Here is a 27,971-nt window from a genome sequence, read left to right on the forward strand (position 1 = left end):
ACCAACGACGCGTATTTGTACAAATCCTCTCGTCTACATAACTACCTACAAGATCGGCATCGAGTACCCGTCATTACACTGAAAGTGACGGAGAGGACCATCAATGTTGATTTGAGCGATACGGCAACTCAACTGAAAAGACTCGTTCCATCATCATCTCACGCCAAATTCCTCCAGGATATGCGGCTTTCCTCCGGTGAATCCTCATCATGGCCACCAGTTTATCACCCAGGTTCGTCATCAGCAAGTAAATGCCCTGAATCAGCACCAAGTCTTGAAGCAACAGATTCACCTCGTTGCCTCATTGCTTCTTCACACCGACCTAGTGCAATCCCAAAACATCTACACCAATCAATCAAAAAAAAATTAAAAAATTGTTGGAGCCTGTCTATATCAAATAGCAGGACACGAACGGATGCTCTCTCCAAGTGGCAAAGAAACCACATTGGTTTGCATACTCAATCTATCGCGCACTCATCTTTGCCTCAGCCAGCTGGGCGGCTTATCCCAATCTGCGGATTTGCTTCTCATACCTATCACCTTATTCCTTCTTATCCTTTGTTTCTATCACACACTCCGCTATACTCTACGTATACCAAAAAAATTCGACTACCTCAAAGACACTTTAGTTCACCCATCCCTTCACCACAGAATCCTGGCTTGAATAGCAAACATGTCTAATAGTGTTAGGATCAGTTCGCCAAAAGACACAGATGATGCGCCTTCTGAAAGGCCTCTTCGCCGATCTTCCCGGCGGGCCGCATCCACCAACGCTGTCAAAGCTTCAGAAGCATCCCTAGAAACCTCATCTACCAGTAGCTTGAACGAACGACGACGAAATCCTAAGCGCAAGGCGGCCGAGGCTGCAACAGAGTCATTGAATTTGCCCGACAATATGTTAGATGAAGCGCTACGACCTCTCACATCAACGGATATTGAGGAGTGGGAGGGCTGGGTTGAGCTTGAATCTGAACCGGTGAGTTACGGCCGCTTACTTTGCTCCCAGCCGACGCGATGAAAAGGATGGGAACCTCTCAGCATGGCTATAATGTGATAAACACTCGCCGGATGAGACATATAAGCAGAGTACTAACAGATGGCTCCTAGGCGTTCTTCAATACTATTCTACAAGACCTAGGGGTTAAAGATGTGAAGGTGCAAGAACTCTTCAGCATTGACCAAAGCTGGCTAGACACGCTCCTGTGGGTTCCAAGAACACCATTAAAAAACAGAAAGCTCACATGCTTGCAGGAAACCGATATACGGCTTGATATTCCTATTCCAGTATACCCCTGATGTAGACGAAGGTGAGGGGGGAGATGAGACAGGTTCACTGTGGTTCGCCAACCAGGTAAATGTCCACCAAATTCCGTGTTTTATCTGTCTTTTTAGCGATTTCATGTCTAATTTCCATCATTTCGAAGCAATTTAGACGACTAATAATGCCTGTGCTACATTTGCTTTACTCAACATCGTCATGAACGCCCCAAACATTGAACTGGGCGACAAGCTTCGAGAATTCAAGGAGGAAACCAAGGATCTCAACACCGTTCTCCGAGGGCACGAAGTCGGTAACAACAAGTTTATGAGAAGCATCCATAATTCCTTTACCAGGCGCATGGACCATCTTAATGTCGATCTCTGCCTAGAAAATGCCGTATCAGAGAAGAAGTCTAAAAGGGCAAAGACAAGGGCAAAGACAAGGTCCAAAGCCGCAAAGAAATCCAGTAAGAAGAAAAAGGTGGACGATTCATATGGATTTCATTTTATTGCCTATGTTCCAGTAGATGGGTACGTCTGGGAGCTGGATGGGCTTCGGAGCAAGCCCCATCGAATAGGTGAGTGAACCAATGAAGCAGCCAGATCCAAGGCTCTTGAAGAACTAATTAACGTTTCACCTTCAAAAAGGCCCAATTGACGCCCACGCGACCTGCTGGACAAACATCGCAAGACCCCAGATTGAGGGTCGAATATTGCAATATGAGGAGAGCCAGATAGCCTTCAATCTCCTCGCTCTCTGCCAACGCCCTGTGGCGCTGCATTCTCGCTCCATCACGCAAGCAGCCGCATCCATCCGCCTCCTGAAAGATCAAATGAAGGACAATTCAGAATTCGCAGATTTGATCAACGGCCAATTACCGGTCTTGGAAAACGCAGCCGATCTGTCCGAGTTCAATCTCCTGCCATCCGATGTCGAGAACGCAACGTTACCAAAGGATATACGGAGCGAAATATCATCCGCTGCGAATAATCTCGACGAAGCTCATGATCTGTATCAGCGACTCGTCGTCGACCTGAAGGTCGCCATTGGAGAACATAGGGCCGAGATGATTTCCCTCGGTGTAGATGAGCAACGGGTCAAAGATCGCAAAAAGGATTACGGCCAGGCTTTGCACAGATGGGTGCAGAAACTCGCCGAGAAAGGCGTACTTGAAGATATTATCGAGAATTCCTGAGAGTACTATACGATAGACTAAGGGGAAAGGGGGGAAGCGGGCAGAAATTGGGTGAGGGGCAGTGAAGGACGACGGGTGTCTCAAGCATTGCATCGACTCATACAGCGAGCCAACTCTAGGCATATTAAGATATGCTTACAATAATTCAGTAGTACAAATGGGAGAAGGAAACACAAGCAGATGGGTATCATGTGATGAGTATATAATGTATCCAATGGTATTCCATCACTTCGATGAGGAAGTGGTATCAGCTAATCTCTATTTTGAAGCAAGTAACCCCAGAATCCAAGGAAAAGAAAGAGAAACAGCGAAGCTCGCCGAACTCGTCACCATACGCCTCCAATAACCAATCTGACTCCAATCTATCTTCACGTCATGCAACTCCTATCCAGGGGTATATAAATCTTGTAACAAAAAGAGGGTATGGGAAGAGAAAAAAGTCTGCGCATGACACATTCCAGCATGAAAAGTTCGGCCTCAAGCCTAATCGAGTGGGAACTCCTCTCGAATATTGGAAATAAACCTGCAGGTATCGGCGTCAAATCTCTTGAAGAACTTCCCGGCCAAGGGAAACATGCCCTCTTGAACGACGGAAGGGTCAGAGACGAGTTCGACATTACGCAGGGCCACCACATGTTGTTCGGGCTCCGTTTCGGTTCTGTGAAAGTGTAAGCAGATGATTATAAGAGTAACAGATTCTCGAAGGATAAACCAAATGACTTACATGCACATAAAGCAGAGTGAGTAATGAGAGCTGGTTGGCCTGGGGTTGTGAATGTACTGGAGTGAATCCTCACGAGACTGTTCTTGTGCGCTTGCTTGTTGAGAGCCCCTTTCATGCCAGCTGGTAATAGCGCCAAGCCAGCCATATCGGCGATGCCGGAAAACTTGGCCGACCTTGAACGGCGGTCCCCTCGGATCATCGCAGAGGTCTCTTCGGTGTACAAGCGGGGCCATGCCATCAGCATCTCGTACAAACTGCCAAAACTGCCAGGGGTTGCCAAAACCAGCGTCGACGTTGCGAGGGAATCCGTCTCTCGGGTTGACGACACTACTAAACAGCGGCCACAGGTACTTTTCAACCATCCATACATCCTCGGGCCAGGCCCCGGGGAATCGACGTAGGAATTTCGCCAATCGCTCGAGCCACGTGGTGTTGTTCGGAGGGGTCAACAATAGTGTAGCCCACGAAGCAGCGTAAAGACAGGCATCGGCATTCATTCTACTGTCTCCGTGCATAAGTTGGCTAAGCTCAGGATGTGCGTGGTCTTGCATGTCTGATATCCTCGCCAGGGTAGCTCTGATATTCTGTGCTGTCCGCAAAGCCATTGTTGATGCTGGTACGGAGGCAAGAAACAGTGCGGCATGTTCCCGCAAACCTAACCGGGTCAACGTCATTTGGAGATACTGCAATTCAATTTCGTAATCGCTCCCATACGGATCGAGGAACATGCACTGAGGCTGTGCTTTCAAATCCTCCACAATTTCACCATCCAAAGCATGTCCAGCTGGCGAGTACACTATAGCATGTACATGAGTTGGAAACGCGCAGCACCTGGCATCGATATCGAGTCGCGATGCCACGCAGCAGAAGATGGCGGTAGAAATGATCGGAATAGACTCGTGGTCTGGATGACGCAAAGCTTGGCCGATTAAGCAGTTTCTCAAGTTGCGATAGTTCCTCTCTGGATTCTGTACTCCAGTGAAATTATGTTCGCGAAGCCAGCGGAGCAACTTCAGTGCCTTTCTGCGAGTTGACCAGTTTTGAAACTTTGGATGAGAAGATCGAAAAGAAGCCGTAATCTCATCAAACATCAGTGTGATCTCATCAACTTAGTAATGGTTACATTGGTAAAGCATTAGACAAGAGGACATACATCATCAAGATCACCACGCTGATCATGCAGCACGAATAGGTCAAACGCGCCAAGAGCTCTTTCAAGCTGCTCTCCTGCTAGTCGTACGCTAGACGGCTGGGGAGACAGCATAAGCGACTGCCATTCTTGAATAGCAATATGTTTGTGGATCGTGTCCAAGAGCGCATTGCTATAGTATCTGTACCACAGTGTGAGTTTGCAAGATGGTTCCAAACGGCGTCACAGGATACAGCAGAGTCCGGAGAAGCGTACCTTCTGGCCAAGCCATCTTCGGCAGAAGGAGATGTTTGACATTGCCCCAGAAGAAAATCTTTGGCATCGTACCCGATCTGGCCTATGATTTCGAAGCCCCTTACGCGGTTGACCTTGGTCCGGATGATCTCATCTAACAAAGCAGATACTTGCTGGTTGCGAGCGCTTCTGAAGATGAAAAGCTCTTTCCAGTCCGTCTCTTGAGCCAGTGCCGCCGCCCTCTTGTGAAACTTGTGCCGCGGGTTCCAGTACTTGAAAGAGCTGCGGCAGTGGTGTCTCCATAGAAGGGGTTCATTGGCAAGGCGATAGAAGCGATGAGACACCAACTGGACGTTGTAAAGGTTGTCGTGAGGCGAGAGATAGTAAAGAAGATGGCCGATGATCTCGTCGGGCATCTGGTCTAGCGATAAGACGCCATCGTTGCGATTCTGCTCCATAGCTGCAGGCCGATCCACAGAATATGTGAGATGATGAATGCAAGTTTTCAAGACCCCAGATGTTGTGTCTCAGCGACCTTCAAGACAAAATTGCTCCTCTCGCCGCCCTTTCTATCGTGGCAGGGAAACAGTTGACAGCGGGTTCTCGGACGTCAACATCGATGCGAAAACGAGGAGCGCCGGTGCCCTCTGCTCTGTAATTGAAAAAGATACCGATGCAAATTGGGATGGCCAAACCCTGGCATTTATGCCCGGATTACTCGCATATTTCGGTCACTGCGACGGATCCTTGACCATTGGCCACATTCCGCCTTTCCCCGCAAACGAGGTTCATGCATCTATCGGGGAGTATGTGCGATAAACCGATTTATACTGCGAGAGGTGGTTCATGGCGGATAAACGCCGGTCCTTGCGTCGTCCTCAAGGGGATGGATTTGGATTTCCTACAACATAAACGAGGCGTCAAATGGTCAAAGTCAGAGCTCAGTTTCCATGGATACTGATATCTACGTAAACACTATCTGAATCGCCAAAGTAAAACAGTCATCGAATACTCCGTAGCAAAAAGTTCAAAATCTTGATGTACAAGCCCTATTGGGGATACCCCGCCATTTTTGCCCAACTTCGCAGGGTACCCACATGTAAATGTTTGGTGGCACTTACACATTTGGGCCGCTAGAGACTTTACACCCTGAACGTCTGCCTTCTACTCATATCTAAGGTGTCCAGGATATTCAAGATGCTGTAGTAAAGAGTACAAAACACTTTTATGATGTATTTCAATGATTTTTTTCTCTTGTTTTCATCAATTGTTAGTGCCAAGTAAATGAACAAATTCCTGTAACAGGAAACGTCCTTGTTAGTCCGTCCTTAGCAGTAATAACTCTCTGATATACAAGGGACCCAAAATTCACAGGCCTTTTTAGTTTATACCAAGGGACCATATTTTGCATATGAATCCCACTGCCAAAAAGTAAAATACTGCCAAAACTCAAGCTCATCCAAGCTCAGAGAAGTAATTAGGTTCATCTCATACTTCAAGGAAAAATCCAAAAGTCGACACTGGGTTTCCGTGGCGCTAGTCCTAACTCGGCATGAATGTAAACAAGGCTAACGCGATAAACAACCAGCACAGATTCATATTTAACCTCCTCTCTCCCACGCGAAACCTGCCTTGAACATCCCACACTCTTGTCTCACAACTCAGTCTAATTCCTCCAATTTACTTGTGCAACTCGCGCGCTCTTCGAAATATTCGTTATCGCTACTCTACACCTTTCTTCGCTCTCCGAATTCAGTCATCATTCATCAAGCAGATCTACTACAGCTTGCGCCTTACTTGGCTTCCTCCCACAACACAACAGGCGTCGTTATAAGGCTTGGCCTCGAATCACGTCCACCACCAACTCGCACAATCCCTCGACTCCTCCATAACCAGCCGCCAAAATGGCCCATCATGCCTTTGGCGGCGTGCTCGACACACCACGAAGCAATGCCGGCGACGCGACGTATCTTAGCCGACTGCCCGATATCTCAGACATTTCTCCCGAAGCATCGTTTATAGCTCCAGACAAGGACGACGATTTGCTACAGCGACTCCGCAATGGCAAGCGCTCCAACTTCAGAACCCCCCGCCGCAAGGGACCGCTTGTGGATCGTCCAAATCTACCGACGAACATTGGAGGCGGAGAATTCACACCAATGCTCAAGTCCGCTACATTGAACAGCACAAGGAGGAATGGAAAAGAGAACAATACCGCCGCAAGCACCACTCCGGCTGCGCTGAGGACAATCGACGAAGACGAAATGACACCACTTCCGCGAATGGACTTTTCCGTCGCATCATACCTCGAAACACCACAAATTGCCAGCAGCATCTCTTCAACGCCCATAGGCCCCCCGCCGCGCAGGAATGGAGATATGGGTCCTCTGCAGGACGGCAAGCAACTATCTTTAAGAGAACAAGAAAACGTCATTGACAAGATCGAGAAGGAGAACTTTGGTCTCAAGCTGAAAATTCAATTCTTAAATGATGCCCTCATGAAATCAGGCCCTGGCTATAATGAAGCAGCTCTCAAGGAAAACACGGAGCTCAAAGTGGAAAAGGTCACTATGCAACGCGAGCTTCAACGACTGAAGAAGCAGATCACCACTGTCGAGCGGGATCTCGAAAAGTCTCGCCACCGAGGGCTAGAGTTAGAGGAAAGCGCAAAAAAGAAGCATGCCAACTCCAGGGACGCGCAAACCGAGATGGATACATTACGACAGAATCTCCAAGATCGCGAGACCGATATTGAGGAACTGCAGCGCCAGATTTCCGAGGGTCAAGATCAGGATGACAGAGTAGAGATCTTGCAAGACGAGATTGAGGATCTAAAAGCAGAGATCCGTGAGAAAGAAGTCATAATCACAGATCAGGAAGAACGACTGGACACGTTACAACAGACACTCCAGGACTTCGAGTCCGAGATGGATAAACTTCAAAACCAAGTTTCTCATGGCGAAGACGGCGAAGAGAGAATCAAAGAGTTGCAGGATAATAATGAAGAGCTTCAAGCCGAGCTCCAAGCTCGCGAGACTAATATCAATGAACTAGAGGCCAAAATTGAGGACTTTGAAGCCGAGCTTCAAAATCGCGACGCCAATATCACTGAATTAGAGGGCACGATTGAGGAACTTGAAACCAAGCTCATTGAGAAGCAAACATTACTGAGAAAGCGCCAAGAAGATGTAGATACACTGCAACAGAATCTCCAAGCTGTCGAGTCTGAGAGAGATGAGTTACAACTGCAGGTTTCTCAGGGACGAGGTCATGAAGGTCAAGTTCAAAGCCTACAGTTTGATAACAAACAACTCAAAACCGAGCTCCGTGAGAAGCAACGCATAATCCAAGACCAAGAGAACAAGCTCTACGATCTCGAAGAGACGAAGAGGAAGCTGCATTCTGCCTTGTCCCAAAAGGAAAAGGCAGAAATGGTTTTGGACGAGTTCGAAGAAGAGAGGGCGAATACGTCCTTCGTTCCCAAAGGGCTATCTCGGCAGCGTGAGCAGAGGATCGCTCAACTTCAGGCCCAGTTTGCAGCGTTGGAGAAGAAGGCGGCCAAGCTAGCCATGGATAACAACAATCTCCAAGCGACCGTACAAGAGTATGCTGCAATTGAGCAAGAGGCCGCAACACTGCTTACGGAAATTGAAAAGCTCCAAGCAGCCAACGACAATCTCCAAGCGGTCAACAAGGATCTCCAGGCGACCAACAACAATCTCCAAAATACCAATGACAATCTCCAAACCACCAACGACAATCTCCGAGCTAACAATAGCAATCTCCAAGCAACCGTGCAAGAGCTACGACAGAAGCACAGCGGCTTTGAACAGAATGGCTTCGGTCAAATCGGCTTTGGGCAAAATGCTTTTGGGCAGAAGAACGGTTTTGGGCAGAATGCTTTTGGACGCAGCGGCTTTGGGCAGAGCGGCTTTGGGCGCAGCAGTTTCGGGGTCTTTGGACAAGGCCAACAAGATTTTGAGCGCCAAAAATTGGAGGCCGAAGTCTACAGTTTGGAAAAGATGCTTTCCGAGGAAAAGAAAAAGGGCCTCGACCACCAAAAGTTGGAAGCCGAAGTTCACAGCCTGGAGAAGATGCTCGCTGAGGAGAAGAAGAAGAGTGGCGAAACCGAGGAAGAGATACGAGCCCAGTACGAGGACGAAATCCAGAGGCTAGACGACGAGATCTCGAATCATCAGGCGGAGATTTCGGATCTCAAGACGGAAATTTCCAACCTGGAGGCAGAGGTCTCGGATCTGAGGGCGGTGATTCGGGAAAAAGACAGCCTGTATGATAACGACAGTACAGAGTGGGAGACCGAGAAGCGGATGCTCCAATCAAGGCGAGAGCAAGCCGAGCAAAGGGCTGCCGGTCTTCAGCGTACAGTAGATCGTCTACGCCAAGCTGAGGGCTCTCTATCCAGCAAAGAGACCAAGCTTCAGGAGGTGATGCAAAGCGAAGCTGATCGCCACCGAAGCGAGGAAGGCGTACTCAATCGTCAAATCGACAGTCTTCAGGAAGCGTTGGAGACGCGCCAGGGCCTTTTGACCCAGATCCGCAGTGAGCTATCTACTGTACGCGATGAACTGCGCCAGACGAAGATCGACTATCAGGCGCAGGTCAACAGGGTCGAGGAACTCGAAATACGCGGCGCTGCCGAGAACAAGGCATCGCAGACCATCAAGCAGCTCCAGCAAAAGCTAATCGACATCGAGGACGAAAAGTCTGCCATGGAAGAGCTGCTCGAGAAGGCCGAAGAGGATGCCGAGGAAATGTCAGCCCAGCACGAGCTCGCCATGCAGCGCGTTGTACAAAAACTGGAAAAGGTCAAGCGTGAGCGTGATGCGGCCACTGCATCTCGTACGGAAACCAACAAGCAGAGCCAGCAGCTGCGAGTGAGCCAAGCTGAGCTTGAAAGCCTCGAGCACGACGTTTTGCAGCAGGAGAAGCTCATCGAAAACCTCGTCGCATCAGAGGCCGCCTTGCGACTGAAGCTCGAACGCACCCGCAGCGAGCGAGCAGCGTATCGCGTGAGCGCCGAGAAGCTGCAGAAAGACCTCCAGCTCCTGAAGAAGGAGGCCCAGGAGGTGCAGAGGCAGCGTCACCATCGCGGCAGCGCTGACGAGGTGCTGAACACCATCGTGAGGGCGGCCGAGAACACAGAGGCGCAGCACAGGCAGAAGTCGAGCGACATGATGCTCCAGATGGAGTTTATGCATGCTCGGTGGGAGCGTGAAGCGGCTCTTCGAAAGGACGTCTCGTATGCAAAGAAGTTCGTTCAGCTGCAGCTCGATGTCGCAATGGCCTGGTATGTCATCATCCCCCCCTTTTTAATGATACTTGTAAGAATATCTGCTGACCATCTTTACAGTAACAAAGCTCAAGTCCGTGAGTTACAAAAGGCCCGCGCCTACGTCCTTCAAAGCCGCCATCCCGTTTCCATACCCGAACTTCCCTCGCCCACCCAGTCTCCGACAACTCTCAAGGCCTTCCTCGTCATGGCCCGCTTCATCGCTCGCATGCGCATCGCCGCGCGCAAGTGGGCTCCCCAAGAAGATGCTCGCAAACAGCTCCGCCTGGATATCAGGGAGAAGCGTCGTGATAAGCGCATGAAGCTTCTCAGCGCCATCCCTGTCGAGGCTCTCTACTAAAACATGTTTTTGCCATACATGTCTGTGGCATATCTAATGCCTAACCTCCCCATGTTGTTTTGGGAGGAGAAGATACCCATATATACCTTTCTATTCTCTTGTCTTTTTTCTTCTTCTTTTCTTTATTATAATCATGGTTATTTTTGGGGGTGTTGATCCTAGAGTCATCTGATTCCTAACGCTAACGACTTCTTTTTTTTTTCATGAATTGCTTGCAAGGATACGGTTTTATGGATTGGTGATGAAGGTCAACTATGTACAGGATAGAATCATCTCTTGTTTTTTTTTAGCATGCATAAGGATGGAATCGCCCGGTTGGATTGGGCTGACGTTAGCAATGGCGTTGGGGAGGGGAAAGACTACTGGATTTGTTTTTTCGGTCTTGTTTTACACAGTTTGAATACTTTGATTGAAACAGCTCAATGTAGCTCATTCCTATAAATATTGTTCTCCTATCTCGTTGATTACGGTGATCATCATATATAATAATACTTTGTGATGTTATGCGTAGCTAGATGTCGAAAAGTGACATGTCCCAGAAGCCTATCGAGGAACATAGCTCAACGCACGTACATGGCTATATTGTATTTACAAGTGACACGCCTGGAGGTCTTGCAGTGTAACAACTCTTTATCAATATTTTGTGCCAGCTAAATTGCCACGTTCTCAATATATCGTATGCTAGCCCGAAAAGAATTTTTTTTTTCCAAAGTGAATTCCCATTTAAAAAAAGACCGGCCGTAATCAGGGAGACAAAACATGGACAAATCGAAGAAGAATAAAATAATAATAATAATCAACCAAAAAACCCCAAGGGAGGAAAAAAAAGGAGACCAGCTGGACTTTCCAAATCCCAAATCCGATAAACCACCTATCATGCTTTATTCAGAGCGTCGTATCATCTGTGGCTACATATAGATCATATACAAAAAAGTGATGATAACCGCGTGAACAGAACCGCTCAACCGTTTTATTTTATTTTTTGTTAAGAAAAGGCAAGAAAATCCTTCACATGACAAATAAGAGATTGGTATCTGCAAAATATGTTAGGAAGAGTACTACCCTACCTGACATATCTGCAAGGGAAACTTACTAAGAGGGTGGCTGCAGGAGAGCTGCGGCTTTTGTGTGTATTTTGTAGCGAGCTCGTCTCGGATGCTGTTGAGCAGCTGTACGTAGCTCTGCTGGGGGTTCTTCCTGAGAGCCGTGACAAACGCCCAGGACATGGCACCAGTGGCTTGTGAAGCAATGGTGGCATCGGCCCTGATGAGAAAACACGGTTAGCTATCATTTGTTTGGTTGACGTTGAGACAATCGACTTACGAGGTTTGGTCGTCTTTGCTTCCCGACCACATGATGACGTCGGCAGGCGAAGTCTTGGTTGCGAGGGCCCTGTTGTGGGCTTCTTCGCCAGTGGTGGCCTTCTTGAAGAATCCGATGATATTGTTGGCAACACCGCCGAGATCTCCCTGGCTGTACGAGGAAATGACGCCGAGCAAGCCCTGGCCGGCCTCCTTGGCCAAGTTGGGCTCCTTGAGGATACCTTGCGTAGAATAGATGTATGGCAGGTCGAGCGCCGTGCCGGAATGGCACGAATCGAAGATGGCCGTCAGCCTTACGCCTGCCTGCAGGGGGGTGACCATGATGCGGTGCATCTCGTCATCTGTGATGTGCCCATGTTGCCTGAAGTCAACCGGGTAAATGACTTCGTCATACCCATCAGGCTCGTCGCCGTCGAGATCCTTCGTTTGCCCACCGTGGCCTAGGAATGGTCAGCCTGCAAGCTCCGGGCAAGATGCCGAGGGGCACAGCAGGGGTAGAAACTTACCGGAGTAGTGGAAGAAGAGAGAGTCATTGGGTCTGGCATCCTTGACCAGCCAGTGCATTGCACGGAGGATGTTTTGCTTCGTGGGCTGGCTCATGGGGTTTTGTTGATCGTCAGTCAGAATGACCATGTCTTCTCTCTTGTAGCCAAACTGCTCCACCAAATAGGCCGTCATGTTTCTGACATCGTTGATGCAGCCTCGCAGCTGGCCACGCTGGCCAAAGTAGTTGATACCAATCAGCAGGGCTTTTCTGCGGCCAGTGCAGTTGGAGTATCGGAAAGCATAGCCTGGTGCGCCGTGACCAAAGCTTTGCGGCCCATTCGGAGGGGCCGGAGGATTACCGCTAGGGCGTCCTTGATTATAGCCATTTGGGGCAGCAGGACCGGGGGCAGGCATGCCTATTGTATCATGTCAGCACACAGCTTTGGGATAAGGAGATTCTCGTTCACCGTACCAGTAGGACGTCCGTTGTAGTTGGGCTGAGGAGGTTGCTGGGCGTAGTTGTTGTATTGCTGCTGGGGAGGGGCATGCTGCTGAGGATGAGGTTGCTACATTCATCATTGCGTGTAAGCAGGTGCAGAATCCTGAGCAATCTCGTGGTGTTTTTTTTCGATGTATGTCTGGGGTCAAGGGCATCGGCCATACCTGATATGAGTACTGCTGTTGGGGAGGAGCGTGGTAGCCATAGCCGGGCTGGGGAGACGGTTGATGCCCTTGGGGCGGATAGCCGCCGTTGTAAGTGGGCTGCTGAGGCCTGGAGAGAGGCAAAAGGTGTAAGCATCAACGTCCAGCGTAGCGATGAAGCAAGAAGTGCCTATGTCTGATGGAGCATGGGAAGAGATTGGGGATTTCGGGGGCACAATCGCCGGGGCAGCGTTGGACAGCGTTTGGAAGGGGGCATTGGGAGGATCTCATACGCATAGTAGCCGCCCTGCTGCTGGTATTGCTGCTGCGGCGGTGCGGCATAGCCGCCGCCGTTGTAGGCTGGGTATCCAGACATATTTTGGGAGATGGAGAAGAAGCGAGGGCGGATTCGAAAGGAAGCTTGGACGAAGCTTTTCTGCTCGGGCGGTTGGGCAAGGCAGCGCAAGCAAGCGCGCCGTTGGGAGCTAAGCCGGCGGTTGGAGCCGAGAGTTGGCTAGAGTTGCAACGACGACGGGGGATGTGCAAAAGAAGTGCACCAGCAAAATCGGGTGCAGGAAGATGCAAGCTGTCGCGTGCCAAAGAATTGCTCGGTTCGTCGATCCAAAGTCCGAGGTGCACGCAGCAATCGCGTTGATGGGAGGCAAGCCTGGCTCTGCTCCCAATGCGCTGGCAATCTTATCGAGGAGAGCACGTGTAGCTGGGCGGTCAGGTCCGAGGTCGATCAATCAGAATCAGAGCTAGCGGATGGACGTCTGGATATGATGGATGAGATTTGATCCAATGGCGGGTGTGGAGGAGACGCGGGGAGACACAAAGTCGAGTGTGTCGAGTGGAATCGTACAAGTCCAGTCCAGTCCAGTCCAGCTGCTACTACTCGAGCATGTGAAGAGAAGGTGGGCGGCAGAGAAGGCGGCTGAAGAAGAAGGAAATTTTGATAAAAGAGAGAGAGAGAGAGAGAGAGAGAGAGAGGCTAGACTGATGTCGACACCAGCTGAGGAGAGAGAGAGAGGGATCAAGGGATCCTCCAGCAGGGCGTGGGCGAGACGCGAACAAGAGGCGTGCAACTGGCAGGCTAGGTGCCGAGGGATGGATGAAGCTGACAATGGTGGCGAGAGCGCTCGTCTCGAGGGTTTTTGTCTCTTTTGCTTCGGGTCCGGGACACGATGAAATCAATCGCAGCAACCCGCAGGGCGGAGGTCGGGTGACGATGAGCTGGCGGTGGTGGGTTGCGGATAGGCGAGTGGAGCGTGGTGGATTGCTGGTGGTGGCGGGGTTCTGCGGTAGCTACAGGTGCAGTCCCAGGTACCTACAGGGCGCTAACTGCTGCAGCTCAACCGCTAGCAGCGCCCACTCAACGAATGCTGGTCCGTAATAAACGACCGGTGGCGGGCGATGCTGGATTGGGGTTTGAGATTGAGATGGCCAGAAACGATGCCTCCTCCGATGGGCTGCCGGGGTTCCAGCCGGCCAGGGTTTCGATGCCTGGAGGGTTGCAGCCAGTTGCTCGGGCTGTATCTCGGTCTACGGCTCCGACGACGACGACAAGGCACGGGTGGGATTGGGCGGGATGGGATACACGGGGCTAGTGTAAGAAGGTTCAACGTTGGTTGCTTATTTCTTGACGAGGCGCAAGACATGGAGGCTCTGGAAGGACTCGAGTAGGAGGGATCAGATCAAATGCTGATTGTACTACTCGGTCAGTGAACAATGACTAATGCTCCGGCTGGACATCATTCATCTCCGTTGCAGACGAGGCGAGACGACACGGGCCGTTTGATACTCGTATAGCAGCGAGGTTAAGGTATTGGATCCTTCACCCCTACATGTACCCGGTGTTAGGCACAATAGAGCTTCGCTAAACCCCCAGCCCAGCAACAAGCGTGGACTGGGGCATCGGTGCTTCTGGCATCAAAGCTGAGGATGATTGGCAGCAGTCCGAAATCCCATCTTAGCACGGAATAGATACATGTATTCGTATGTACTAGACTCCCGACGTTGCCAAGCGCATCGTGTCTAAGACAATGACCGTTGAGGCGCGCGACGATCGCTTTCGCTTACATGGATTAGTAGTCAGCAAGGGGATTGAGTGTCTGTCTCTCAATAGAAAGCCTCGGTCGAGGCCGGGGCGCTGCAAATGCGCAAATGACGCAGAGCCGGAAAAAAACACATGTGCATGCCTGGTCTCATCAACATGACAACCGATATCAAAAGTCGACAATGATGACATTCAAGATCCATCTCAATGGTACAGGCAGTAATACGTCAAAGACCAGCTTATGCACATCCTGCGCCTCACCGGCAAGTACAAGCCCCATGTTCGCTACGGTTTTGGTTCTGCCGCAATGGCGCCACCAAATCCAATACGGTACCCAAACCGGCCCCCGTCTCTTTTTTGCTTTCATCCTCTTTAGCACCGATGCAAAGGGACCAGATAGAAAACGAAAGAAACAAAAATCAAAAAATGGCTTAGACCTTTTTAGTTACCGTAACCGTCAGCTTGGCATCGAACCCGCGGAAAAAGATGAGCGGTTCGGCCACATGGCGTCTTGCATGGCGGCATTGCCTCGCCGAACGGAGACCCCGATGCGGGTCATCATGGCAGTGCTGTGTGTATCTTCATTTTTTTCTCCCCCGTACGTTGACATGGACTGTTTACAAGCATTCGGCATCAGTTGTAGGGCCTGGCACGGCGCATGCAGGCGGCTATTGCTGCAGATGCTCTGCTCCGGTGCTGCACTAATGTGCGACAATGCATCTTGATCAATTTGATGTTGATGTGGATGTTTTCCATGACGACACATCAAAACGGAGTCCTTACATGTATGTAGTAGTAGGCAGTTGGATTGTCAGCGCCTGTTGCGACCCCAAGGCTGCACGTCACCACACACACACACACACACACACACCACCAAGTCATCAATCTGGACTAATTAGCACCATTTAATTTGCAGCATCCATCTAATACTCGTACATGCACTCTACGCCCATCAATCTCTCAATGGCGCGCGGCAATTGCCCCGAAAACATTTGATGCTGCCCCAGCCAACCATTCCCTTCTCTCGGACTTATCCGTCTGCCCCAAAGTGTGATGCCATCGCCAAGTCAGAACAGCTGCAGCCCAGTCAATACGTGAGGCTCACCCGATGCCAGCCAGCAAAGCAAAAAGCAAAAGCAACAAAAGTTACACCGAAAGCAAAAAAAAAAAAGAACAACACAGCACATCATGCAGCATCCTCATCGGAACAGAAGCTTTGGAGCTAACCCAGAAGCATCTTGGCGAGAAACTTTTCCTGCAGCAAGGGGAGGTCCAAAAGACGAAGATTTTCTCTTCAGCTCCACCATTTAACAACAGGAATACAGGGTTCTCAAAGCAGCTGAATCCGTCGTGCATGGCCCAATCACGTCCCCGGAACGCCTTTCCGTCCGGGGGAAGCTCAAGCCACACAACAGCGCGAAGGGGTGTGGATTTGTTGGTTGTAGTCTAGCAATCTAGCTACGGAGATTCTCCTTCGTTCTTCTTCTTTCACCCAAGGGAGAAAAGTGGTCTGGTCTGGTCTGGCTTCGCCCGCCGATCGATGGACGGGAAAAAAGGCTCTGGCGTGCCTGTCCAGCTGGGAAATGGCCTGATAGTCTTGAGTCGGTTGGTCCGCAACCCCCGTTTCGAGGCAAGGCGTGTCTTGCCATTCGCTCGGCTCCGAAGGGACGGGGTAAACAAAGCAAAGAAATTTGGTTGCCTGGGAGGGGTGGGATATCCACGGGAGGCAGATTCGTAGATCGTCTGTGCAGGTTCCAGTCTTTGGGAGAGCCCCGGTTGGCCAAAATAGCCCACGACGTCAACGCATCTCGGCAGATGTTTCTTTTTCCCATGCTGGAGATCTGGTCCAAGTGGTTCCAAGGGCCAAAGAGGCAGCCCAAGGGAAGGGAAACCAACTGTCAAGGTCTCCTCTTTCAGCTCGATGTGATGTGCAATTGTCTCTGGATATAAAATTAGATCGGCCCTATCCACGGTCCATCCCCACACTTGCTCTCTTTCCAAGCGGAAGAGATGGGCCAGAGCCTGTGATATTCTTACGGAAGCATGTCTCGACTCAAGTCTGCTCAGACATCTTACTAATTATTTGATGCTAGTACTCCATAATGTATTGTCTTGCACGTATTCTAATGTTTCTGTATCCTGACTCTATGTTCCAGGTCCTTTCCTCGTCTAGAATAGCCAAACGCCAGTGCCCGGCAGAGCGTATCATAGATAGATGACGACATATACAACCATCGAGACCACAAGTTGACAACAAAGTTTTCCCCGGGTCTCCATATGCTTATCTCATGACCCAATTCCACAGCCAACAAATATCTATTTCAGCTTCTTTTCGAAAACTCTATTGTCCACAGGTCCGCTCAGCAGCGGCGCCAGTGCAGGGTAATCATCCGCAAAATCGGCCAGCCTCACCAGCTGGAATCCCAGCCGTCTATACCACGCCTCCATCCTCGTCTTGAGCGGGTGGGCATAGCTCGTCGGCACCAAAATGTCCAGCCCGAGGGTATTGCAGCCCAGAGACAGGCAGTACTCCTCCACAAACTGATATATCTCGCGGCCTAGCCCGAGTCCCTGGTGCGTCTTGTCGAGGGCCAGCATACCCAAGGTGCACATTGAGTCTGAGCTCCGCTTGACACACACGCATCCTACCGGCTGGCCCTTTTGAAGAAGTCCCTGATCTTCGGATGTCAATGAGGGAGAGGCGAGATAGGCAACGGCTAGCTGGCCCTTGCGGATAAAGTCTGCCACCTCGGCATCAGAGGTGCGCACGAAGCCATGGTTCCAGATACCGGCTTCTGCTTCGATGAATACCAGATTCACCAGCTTGGTGATGGCGGAGATGAGAGAGAGGTCGTCGACTACCGCAGCCGGAGGAAACTCGATGATGAGGCGAGGCGTGCCTGGGGTAACATCTGTGCCGTTGGAGAGGGCTGGAGTGCTCATGGCTCCAACGCTGCCCTTGGAAGTATATGTATGTTGGTTATGTGGTTTTTCAATCCCCGGTCGTTTGCTCGTATTGTCTGGTGTCCTTTCTCTGACTGACTGAATATACCCAAGGTCCCGTTAGGGATCTACCTGATGTACACGTGCTGAGTCTGTACAACGCACAGAAATGTAGATGTAGCCGCAATGTGCATCTGTTAATATTAGCGCTGCGGATAGGGCGCGCGCCGTTATGCTGGCTGGGGTCCGTCCAATGGAACGGACTGGGGACTAGAGGCAGCTCCGGTAAAGACCAGACGTTGCTTGACGCCAGTCTTGACGTGGCACGGGATGAAGTCATCACGGCAGAGCCATCGAGACGTTATCGATAATAAGGTAGACAATGTACTGGACTGAGGCATTTGCTGCAACTACCTAGTGCTGCACTCAGTCCATGCCAATATCGCCATGCTCAGCCTTGTAGTAGTACGTGGTAATAGTGACAGACCTAGCAAATGCACGACACAGCGCCTAGACAAAACACAGCAAAGGGGGAGAAGTGGAAAAGAGACAGAAGATGCAGAATTCAGTTGAATACAATCAAATACACGCATCATCAAAGCCTCTGCCGCTTCTAGGCGTTTCTGCGTCTTGTAGGCCACCCTGTGCGACTGACTGACTGATGGCGGCCAAACATACATCCAACTGGTGCCTGACTAGGCACAATCGATACGCCGCTAAATCAAAGGCACCTCTCACTCAGCCTTTCTCCATCAGTTTCATCTTTCCCTCTTCCTCCCTCTTCCTCCCCCATCATCACACATCACAATCGTACTCTCATAGACCGTTCCAGCGTTGAATTCATTCTTCCATTTGGTTTGCATCCTGCTTCTCTCTTTTTCTTCAAGCCTGCTTCTCCCAGCGTTCACCAGCCATGTCGCGTGCATCGGCCCGCCCAGTCGCCATTCCCATTGCATTTTCGATACCCCCCAGCGACGATCAGCCCGAGCCAATTCAGAGCTCTGGAGAATATATTCGGCATCTCCAGAGCTTGACGCATTTTAATTCTGACCTCCAAAGAGCCGGCTATGTCATGCAGCAGCTATCGCAAGAGTATCTAGATCGCAAGCGGAGGTGTTTTCTATGCAGCCGTCGTAAGTGCTTTGTATATATAGACACACTCATAAAAGCTGACGTTTTACTTTGAGATCTTCCTCATAAGTTGAAAAAGACCAATTACTTGCCCAAGACGCCAGTTCAAAGAGGGGGAAATAACGATGATGATGATGATGAGGACCTTGGCCAACCTATCAGTCATCCCGACCAAGGTGACTCGTCCAAAAAAGCTAAGAAGCCAGTCTTGCACTGCAAGTATCACCCCGGAAGAGTCATTCAAAGGGTTTGTCTTTCCTTCTCCCCCCTCCATTCCCTCTCTTCATATAAATGAGATGACAAAAGCTCACACCACGGGATTAGAAATGGACCTGCTGTAGTGGTATCCCTGGTTCACCTCCATGCCAGGGCAAAGAAGACCATACGCCAAAGATTTACGCCGCCGGTGAGCTGGAAAGAGAATGGAGATACTTCTACACACCCAATTTCCAATCCAGGGGCGCTCCAGCAGTCGCCGTCGTCATCGACTGCGAAATGGGAACAGCTTCCACGGGAGAATCCGAGCTGATCCGCGTCTCTGCTGTTGACTACTTCTCAGGCCATGTCCTGCTCGATAAACTTGTGTATCCTGACGTTAAGATGATTCACTTTAACACAAGATTCTCGGGAGTCACTAGACAAGATATGGAGAACGCACGACGTACGCGGTCGTGCCTCATGGGCCGCTCCAGTGCTAGAACGGCCCTCTGGGAGTTTATCGGCCCCAATACCATAGTCATCGGACACGGCGCCAATTCTGATTTCACCTCTTTACGCTGGATTCACCCAGCCATCATCGACACGTACCTGGTCGAGAAAGCAAACAGGCCTCCAGAAGAGGACAAGCAGGACAAGCAAACGGAACAAACGTCCGAGACCACAACCGTTGACCAAGAGCTTCAAAAAGAAGCGGCAAACACCCAGCAAGGGTCCGATGAGAAGGGCCCTGCGGCACCAAGACAGAGAGGAGGGCTATCGTTGAAAGCACTGGCGAAAGAGAGGCTTGGGCGAGAGATCCAAATCAGGGGCAAGGGACACGACAGCGTCGAGGATTCAATCGCAGCCCGAGACATCCTGCACTGGAACGTCTGCAACCTCCTTGAGCCATCTTCATGATCTCGACTGATCAAATGCAATCTACAGCGTATTATGGTATGCGTTCTTTTACTGCTAGTCTTATCGATCGATGAGCTTCTCTTCCAATATTGCTTCATAACGCTTGCATAAACCAATAACCACATGCGTCCTACATATCTTATCCACGGTAAATGTGAACAAGGGCTCCCAGTAATGCGAATCACACGTGCGAACACGACAAGGCAGTCATCCTATCAGGTATTGAGCGTTATACGATGCCACATCTACGCGTTTTACCTTTTTGCCTTTTTGTTGAGCCAGAAAGGCCCAATGATACATCAACCCTAGGCGCTAGATGGTGAACACCATTGTAAAAGACAAGCTCGTGCTTTACATCACATTCGCGGTTACTCTGCATCATCACCTGCATTACTCCCGGCTTCGTACTCGTAGTCCACAGCAGCACACGTGCCAGTGCATATTCTCTAACCTTAGGTAGCTGTCATAAACACAAAGCCCTGCCGCATCTTGGATGTATCCTAGAAATCCTGCCCGCGTATCAACAGCGTGGTTTTATGTGCTTCTCTACATCTTCCACTCTCTATCATCGTAAGGTAGTTGTCTCCTCACAAGCCTCGACAGCGTTCAACTGTCAGCCATTGCAGCATCTTCCTCCTCCGGTTCTTTCCTCATCTGATATGCCATCACGGCCCAAAGCATTCTCATGGCAGCAAGTCGCTGCTCCGTATCAAACAGGTCAAACCACTGACTTCTCCATCCTTGCACTCTACCCCAGCTGCGCCGTGTTACATCCGTTTCAGGAGAGCCGCCGAGCACCTCCAGAAGCCGGTCGGGCACTCGCACTCGGAGAATAGATATATGGTGGAGAATAGAGCTAATCACGAACACATCGTCATAATCCACGCCCTTCTGCCTGCCAACGGCTTCGTAGCGAGCCTTCTTGTCCCATGTAAGAGCGGGTGGGCGCACCATCCGATAAGCGTCATAGATGGACATGGTCTTTCGGGCTCTTTTGGCAGCAGGCCGAGCCGCTTTCTCTGAGTCGGTAGGTGCAGCATCCTTGTCCCCGAGAGGCGAATCCGCGTCGATTTCTCGCCCGATGGGGCCTCCGGTACCACCACCCCATCTGGGTTTGGAAGTCCACCACTGGTTCTCGCCAAATCGCGTTTCGACCTTTCCCTCGCGAGCCCTATGCTGGGCCGTGATAAGCGCCGCCAGCACTTCCCGGGCAAGGTCGGTAGACTGCGCAGTTTCGATGTCCGGCGTTGTAAAATTCACACTCGGGCGCGTGCTCACCGCCCCGAGAGGACCGTACACAAGGCCGGCACGAGCTGCCTCTCTTGTAGTCGGGCTCTGGAAAAGAAAGTGGCAATTGGAGGGGCTGTATGATTTTCGGGGGCTGGGATGGTCGTCTGGAGAGCTCAGGTGCAGTCTTGGCTCAAGGCGAGACATGGAAACATTACAGCCAAAGTCGTACGCAACAAGCTTGACAAAGGCCGAAATAAGATTCTGGCGATATTCGGGAGGCATTGATCCACCATCTGATGTCCGTGTTACTTGGGGTGGTAGTGATTCCTGGGCAGCAGGGGTTTCCCCATTCTCAGTTGGTGCCAGTTCAGGAGAGGGTGGGAGCGAGGGGGGCCGACTTGGGTCGTCCCAATACACGGTAAAGAATTCAAGGCAGCGAAAGAACTCATAGGCGTTGCCAAGGCGAGCTTGCTGCCTCCCCTTGGGGGGTGCGAGGCGACGGACTGTACGAAAGGCGTCTTCATTTGCGTGCGAGAGCTCTCTACGACGCTCTGCATAAACGTGGCATCCAGGGGAAGAGTTGCCATTTCTTATAGGTCGACGCTCCGCCTGGTTTTGCTCACGAGCCTCCTCAAGCGTGAGCTTGTCCCACCTCCCAAAGTCGGGGAGAAAGGACGGGTCGGGGATGAGTTCCTCTACTTGGACGTCCAGTTTCAAATCAAATCCAATGGCGGAGAGGCCAATTGCTCCCGAAGCGGCAGAAATCCGGCCCGTGCATTTGAGCAAGTTAGATAGGGCGTGTTCGGGATCGACTGGAACGTCATCCTGGACGAAAGGCTGGTAGCGAGGAAGACAAATAGTCGTGGGAGGCGGGATGTCTTCGGGGGCTACCTTGACCTTTGGCGGCAGGTTTGCTAGTTGTCGTTTAGACCAAACATAGAGGACAAGATGCTGCAGTCAAAACAAACGGGGGTATGGTGGAATAAGACACACAAGAAGTGAAGGTAGAGGGTATTGCAAAGCCAAATCCGGCGTGGATGGTGCAAGGACAAAAGGAAGCAGAGGAGTCGATCGGGTGACAAGTTCTAAACGGAAGGGAATCGCGAGGCAGAATAAGGGGAAGAGGAAGTGGACGAGACATACCCAAGCCAAAGGATCCAAACATGGTTAAAAGGTCTTGATGAAGTCACGATGGAGCGTGAGTGATACTGCAGGCCGATAGATAGATACTGTAGTGGGTAAAGCCAAATCGAGCCGGCGGCGCAACCGTAAGCCCAGGCTTGTACCCAGAAGAGAGGGGCAGGGGATTCCGCCGTCGCCTGAGCTGGGCTAGACGGGCGGACCTGGAGCAAAGACGGTGCCGTCCGTCTCGGCAGCGATCACGAGGAACGAAGTGGCCGGAGTGATGGAGACTCGGAGATGGCAGACGTGCGGACGCGGACGCGGGGGGCGGGTGCGAGAGCGGGCCAGGGCCAGGGCAACCATTCAAGCGCCGATTCTTGTCTTGTCCACGGGGGGGGGGGGCAGACGCGGTTGGGGAATGGGCTCGGAGATGGCCTCTATGCGCGCGTGCTGGAAGACGACAGCAGATGCTCGCAAAGGCCGAGCCGAAGCGGAGGCGGCGACGGAGGACGGAGGAGAGGACAGGACAGGACAGGAATTGTCCAAGAAACGACGCAGCCTGGGCGAGGGTCTTCAACTGTGAGCAGATGGCGGGTCAACCAAACAGCCGGCCGCCGTGCTCCGTGCTCGTACTGCAGGCTGGACGGTTGCGTTGCGTTGCGTTGCGTTGCGTTGCGTCGCATACAGCAGATGGGGTCGAGAATCCAGAATCCGAATCCCAGGCCCAAAGGGACAGACAGCTGTGGTGATCGATCCAGGGGCATGGCGCAGAAGAGGCACTTAGTGCGAGGCCTACTGTACCTTAGCTACATGTAAGCCTCCAGCTGCTAAACAGCTCCCCCGCCTCGGCAGGCAAACAGAGGCGCAAGGCAAAGACGGAGCTTTGGATTAAGTCCGCACCATCAATAATCGGATCGGAGATGGTGGCCTGAAGTTTGTGGGTGAAAATGAGGCGTGTATTTGTTCACCTTTGGAAGAGTATCGACTCTCTGTCTTTTGTTCTAGAGAATGAAAGACGTCCAACTTGGGTACTGCCTGCCTACCAGAGGCGAGTTGATGAGTCTCCCTCGATGTACTCGCTCCGTTAGGGAGGACACTCACAGGTAGAGCTACCTGCTAGCTTGCTACTAATTCAGCACCCCAAGTTGTCTAATCCATGTCGGAACGGGATGTGAGAGAATTGAAGCCTTTTGTTTTCTCCTACCTGTGTTTCCCTAAGGTGTATTATTGAGTACTACCTAACTAGTAGGTAGTAGGTAGTATTGATTGGTATTGAACTGTTATTGTTACTATTTTCTTCCAGTATCTGGCGCCATCATCGGTGTAGCTTTACATTCGAGACACGGGGATGCTAGAATACAGGTAGTAGTAACAGACTTAGGATGCCCCTCCCCTCTTTGAGCAAGTATGGCAAGTTCCAAGGTACATGTAATCATATCGCTCCTAGCTTTTCTCTCAAAGCGCAATCGTCTCGTGATAAATTGCATGTGGCCATCACAAATGCCAACCTTTCCTTGGTCTCTCGAGATTACCCAACAGCAATTGTAGAGAACCCACCTCCATGATGCCTCACCAGCAGACGATCAAGTTTCGGTCTTGTTGCAGAGGGGTTCATGCATTAGTACTACACAAGCTTGCCACGAGTGTTTTGCCTCCTCCGCCAGCATCTCGAAGACCAACGGTTTTCCCATTGTGGCACCTACCATTCATTACTCGTATATGACGCCTACAGGCACCTTGGCAAGCGAATGATTCGAGATACCAGTGCTCTTCATCTCCTAGGAGCCTGAACGCATCACGCATCGCCGGAAGTCCAACACCTGGGGTTGGTCTGAGACTGAAGCTAGCAGCACGGCCCTATCTGTGAAGTGCACCATGAAGCTAACAAAACGTAACCAACAGGTGCAGACTCAAGTACACAACATCTCGTGCGGCCGATGCTCCGCCAAGTTTTGCTTTCCCAACCCCGTGCTTGTCAAGTATCCCACATACAAGGCATACAATAGAGCATTGACTGGACCTGATGAGTCCGGTTCAACGACTTCCAACGCGGGCTCGTGCCAATCAAACAAACCATCCCTGCCGCCCTGCTTTTCCAGGCCCTTAGCGCTGGCCAGACCAGCAACCGGCGCCTAATTGGGGAGGTATTCTCTCGATGGACTGACGGCTGGTTTCATAGTCAGTCCATTTCTCTTGCGAAGCCTGACGGGATTTTCGAGGCTCAGCGATGGAAGATGGAAATGCCTCTTGCAAGGAGAGAGGCCGGTCATCGACTGTACGTGTGACATTACCTGGTACTTCATTGTTGGAGAGAACTCTCACATCAGCCTAAATACCCAGCACCATGTTGACTTCCCGTTTCTGTGTCACGGTTACATGAACGTTGATGGCTCCAATACTGATTCGTACACAGACCACTGCAACCGCATTTCCGTTTCCATCTCGGCCACATAACGCTCTACAATTGCTCACGTCGAAACAAACACCGTTTTCTCTTACCTCGAGCTTTAATCCCCTGGCGATCATTTCTCTCTTTTTCTCCGTAACTTTCCTTTTTTTAAGTTCATGATACAAGGCCATATCCCAAACTGTTGCCCCCCTTCGCAAGACTAGGTCAAAAGCGGCACTCCGCGCCTCCAACTAGCTTGTCATGATGCTTCAGATGTGTCGCAGGACTGGGGGTCTCAGCCCCTGATACGGAGCGCCGCCTCCCAAATGCAAGATCGTGTCGGCGCAACTCTCGCATTTCACAGCGCGATGCAATGTGTTTCGTTGCCTTGCAGGAGCTAAACAGGGCTCTGTTTCTGTGGCCCCATGCGCTGCCAATTTTAGGTGGTACCGCCGAGAAGATGTTACAAAGGGCCATGAGTAAAGGCGCATACCATTGCCATCCAACTCTCCTCTGGCTTTATTCTCGCGCCTCTTGGATATCACACCTCTAACCTTCTTTAAACGTTCGTCTCTCAGTAGCCCAATTGTAATCTTCTCTTCTCATCACTCTTTGTCACCTACTCTTTCTTTTGTCTAGTGGCGGTTGGCTAGTCCATTGTACACTTTCGATTCTCAGCAATGCTTTCTCCCTCCTCCTGGTTTTGTAGGGGGTATTAGTCAACTCACGCAATCCTTTTTCTCTTCTTCATTCTATATATGCCATTTTCTTAATTTCGATTCTTTCGGCTTCTTTGCGGCTGGTCTCGCAAGCCAATTGCTACCCGCAATGGCAAGCCTTTTGAGTGGCTCTTCGACATCCATCGATGCTCAGTTGCCTACATCAACTACTTTCTTCAACACCAGTTCTACCACGAATAAACCCTCAGGCAATCACCTACCATCTTCTTCCAGTATAATTTCCAGCGAATCAACAAAAGGCTCTTCGGACGATGTGGCTCTCGATGTGCCTCCCAGTACTGCGCAAAGCGCATCTACGCGAACCCCCAGTACTACAGCTTTGGATTCAATCGCGACAGAAACCGTTGGAAACTCACCAACTACTACTGTTCCGGATGCAAGTTTGACAGCCGATGGCGAGACTCCTACTATCGCACTTCCTACGACATCCAGCGACAGCAGTCCAATTTCTCCCTCGACGCCACCGACCTCTGTTATCTCAACACCTTCACCAATACCTACACAACTCTCATCTTCCGCATTGGCACTCAACCCTCAGATTGCCACAGTGACCCCAGTCTCGACCGGTGCGATTCCCACGGCCACGCCATCTATCCAAACGCCTTCTTCTATTACAACATCACCGCAATCTCAGATTCAACCAACAGGCCCTCAGCCCTCTTCTCCTCGAGTTTCTCCGCCGTCTGGGACCGAAATTGGAAAAGAGCCTCCGTCCCCTACGCCATCAACATCGTCATCAACCACTCCCTCTCAAGCTCAACCGTCGGCAACCCAGCCCACCGATGAGTCGGTCCAAGGACCGCAGGTTTTTAGTGCTGCAGATATCGGCCCTCCTCCGTCTCCGTCTCCATCCTCTACTGTTTCAACGTCATCTACAGAATCAATACAGGCAAATGACACATCTTCAACTCAAGAGCAATCCCAAGTTGCCGCTAGCCAGCCAGCAAATCCGGTCGTATCTGCATCGGCAAAGGCTGTGGTATCAAATGTGCCCCTTTCAGCCCCAGCTTCAACACCAATTTCAGCACCCAGTTCCAATTCATCTCCTACACCAGACGCTGCAGCTGCTTCCGTGCCTACTCCTGCGACAGCCTCAGCTCCAACCCCTACATCAGCTGTGCCGCTTAGCGACTCTATACTGAGTGAAATACCTTCCAACACAGTCACAGATCTTACCCCGAGTTCTACAGGGAGTGTTGCAGCTTCTGTTACAGGCATTAACACATTTCCTGGCGACTTCCGAGAAAGTGGCCTGCCAGGAGGAAGTCAAGCTACTGGGCAGCCGATAGCAGACCCTGTTAGCTCCAGTTCGAGTTCCCGCCCATCGACCGGCACCATTGTCGGTGGGACCATAGGCGGAATCGCCGCCGCAGCAGTTATTGTGATCTTGCTATGGTTCTGGAGGAGAAGAGTCGCAAGAGATGGACGGGGATCCAGCAAAGCGTACACCGAAAAAGACCCTTCCACATCCATGGCACAAAGATTAGGGATCTCGACCACACTGGGCGCTGTCAAGCAGAACATTGGTGAGAGGTTTGCACCCCGCAACGTCAACATGAACAGAGGAAACTCTCAGTTCCTTGAAGCAAACACGGTCCAGCTCAGAAGTGTTGCGCCGATACGAAACAAGGGAGCGCCAAGTCCCGTCGCAGCAGCTGGGGGAAACCCAAAACCCAAGGGGCATAAGCTAGGACCTGGTCTAAGCTTTGATTTTGGCAGGCGGTTTAACCCCTTCTCGGATGCCAATGCTTTGATGTCGGGCACGGTGCTACCGCCTTCCAGCTCAGTGTTGGCAAATCCGTTCAGTGATGATAACATGGTCTTGCCTCCCCCTGTTTCAGCCCCGCATCGCCGATCAAGAGGCCGATCATTGGGCGGAATTCGAAGCTTTCACGCCCCTACGGTTCCTGCCCGGCCGCATTCTGTTCACAGAGAGTCTCTGCAAAGCAACGGCTCTTTCAACCAGCGTCGTGACAAATTCCGGTCTGATCCGTTCGACTTGGAGATTGAGAGCCGCCTTGCTCCGCCAAATGGAACTCCCAGTAGGAGTAGTTCTGTGTATAGCAGCCAGATCCAACAGAACCCTCACGACAGCTATACGTCCAAATATGCGAGCGGTTCCAGCCTCGGTGATTGGATTGCCGGCGGAGACGTTGGTCCCGGTGGTCCAACAGGTAGGCGAGATAGCCCTACGATTTCATGAATGAGGAAACAATGAAGATCAACCTTGCGGCATATGACAAACGCAAGGGGTGACTTGGGATATAAATGCCCAGGAAAATTGGAGAATGGGCCTCTTGTAGTTAGGAATGTCCGTCTTCTCACCAGCAGGTCTCAGTGAAGACGGACACTCTGTATTAGGCAGAAAGCCCGTGTACAAAGTAGTGGTTAGTAAAAGCAGTACTGTAGCAGCAGCAGTACTCGTACAAGTATATACTCTGTACCATGTATGACATATACCCACAGTGGATGATACATAGAAGGACGTTCAATCAAATCAAATCAAATGTTCTGGCTCCACAGTCTCAACCATGGCTAGTTCCTCTCGTCTCTTTTCATCGAATGATTGTCACCAACAG

At 51.0% G+C, this 27,971-nt stretch overlaps 8 protein-coding genes across 8 annotated transcripts; 4 read left to right on the forward strand and 4 right to left on the reverse strand.

The window, feature by feature from the left end:
- Positions 1-673: 673 nt before the first annotated feature.
- Triagg1_7370 (uncharacterized protein) lies at positions 674-2,456 on the forward strand (the record flags this gene model as incomplete). Its single annotated transcript, XM_062902098.1, has 5 exons — positions 674-976; positions 1,108-1,202; positions 1,252-1,351; positions 1,433-1,838; positions 1,909-2,456. The coding sequence occupies 5 exons, from the start codon at positions 674-676 to the stop codon at positions 2,454-2,456; spliced, it is 1,452 nt and encodes a 483-aa protein (XP_062753688.1).
- Positions 2,457-2,939: 483 nt separating this feature from the next.
- Triagg1_7371 (uncharacterized protein) lies at positions 2,940-5,022 on the reverse strand (the record flags this gene model as incomplete). Its single annotated transcript, XM_062902099.1, has 4 exons — positions 2,940-3,114; positions 3,181-4,280; positions 4,334-4,511; positions 4,586-5,022. The coding sequence occupies 4 exons, from the start codon at positions 5,020-5,022 to the stop codon at positions 2,940-2,942; spliced, it is 1,890 nt and encodes a 629-aa protein (XP_062753689.1).
- Positions 5,023-6,468: 1,446 nt separating this feature from the next.
- Triagg1_7372 (uncharacterized protein) lies at positions 6,469-10,215 on the forward strand (the record flags this gene model as incomplete). Its single annotated transcript, XM_062902100.1, has 2 exons — positions 6,469-9,872; positions 9,936-10,215. 2 exons carry the CDS (start codon positions 6,469-6,471, stop codon positions 10,213-10,215), a joined length of 3,684 nt encoding a protein of 1,227 aa, XP_062753690.1.
- A 1,008-nt stretch (positions 10,216-11,223) lies between these two features.
- Positions 11,224-13,041, reverse strand: Triagg1_7373 (uncharacterized protein; the record flags this gene model as incomplete). The annotated part of the gene is made up of 7 exons (XM_062902101.1): positions 11,224-11,249; positions 11,309-11,478; positions 11,539-11,977; positions 12,044-12,439; positions 12,496-12,589; positions 12,687-12,795; positions 12,959-13,041. The coding sequence occupies 7 exons, from the start codon at positions 13,039-13,041 to the stop codon at positions 11,224-11,226; spliced, it is 1,317 nt and encodes a 438-aa protein (XP_062753691.1).
- A 3,996-nt stretch (positions 13,042-17,037) lies between these two features.
- On the reverse strand, positions 17,038-17,664 carry Triagg1_7374 (uncharacterized protein; the record flags this gene model as incomplete). The annotated part of the gene is made up of 1 exon (XM_062902102.1): positions 17,038-17,664. The coding sequence occupies one exon, from the start codon at positions 17,662-17,664 to the stop codon at positions 17,038-17,040; it is 627 nt and encodes a 208-aa protein (XP_062753692.1).
- A 913-nt stretch (positions 17,665-18,577) lies between these two features.
- Positions 18,578-19,911, forward strand: Triagg1_7375 (uncharacterized protein; the record flags this gene model as incomplete). The annotated part of the gene is made up of 3 exons (XM_062902103.1): positions 18,578-18,797; positions 18,852-19,042; positions 19,120-19,911. The coding sequence occupies 3 exons, from the start codon at positions 18,578-18,580 to the stop codon at positions 19,909-19,911; spliced, it is 1,203 nt and encodes a 400-aa protein (XP_062753693.1).
- Positions 19,912-20,517: 606 nt separating this feature from the next.
- Triagg1_7376 (uncharacterized protein) lies at positions 20,518-22,306 on the reverse strand (the record flags this gene model as incomplete). The annotated part of the gene is made up of 3 exons (XM_062902104.1): positions 20,518-22,055; positions 22,110-22,226; positions 22,285-22,306. 3 exons carry the CDS (start codon positions 22,304-22,306, stop codon positions 20,518-20,520), a joined length of 1,677 nt encoding a protein of 558 aa, XP_062753694.1.
- A 3,174-nt stretch (positions 22,307-25,480) lies between these two features.
- Positions 25,481-27,595, forward strand: Triagg1_7377 (uncharacterized protein; the record flags this gene model as incomplete). The annotated part of the gene is made up of 1 exon (XM_062902105.1): positions 25,481-27,595. The coding sequence occupies one exon, from the start codon at positions 25,481-25,483 to the stop codon at positions 27,593-27,595; it is 2,115 nt and encodes a 704-aa protein (XP_062753695.1).
- Positions 27,596-27,971: the final 376 nt, after the last annotated feature.

Source organism: Trichoderma aggressivum (genome assembly GCF_033847375.1).
Source record: "Trichoderma aggressivum f. europaeum strain CBS 100526 chromosome Unknown scaffold_032, whole genome shotgun sequence".
Taxonomy (NCBI): Eukaryota; Fungi; Ascomycota; class Sordariomycetes; order Hypocreales; family Hypocreaceae; genus Trichoderma; species Trichoderma aggressivum.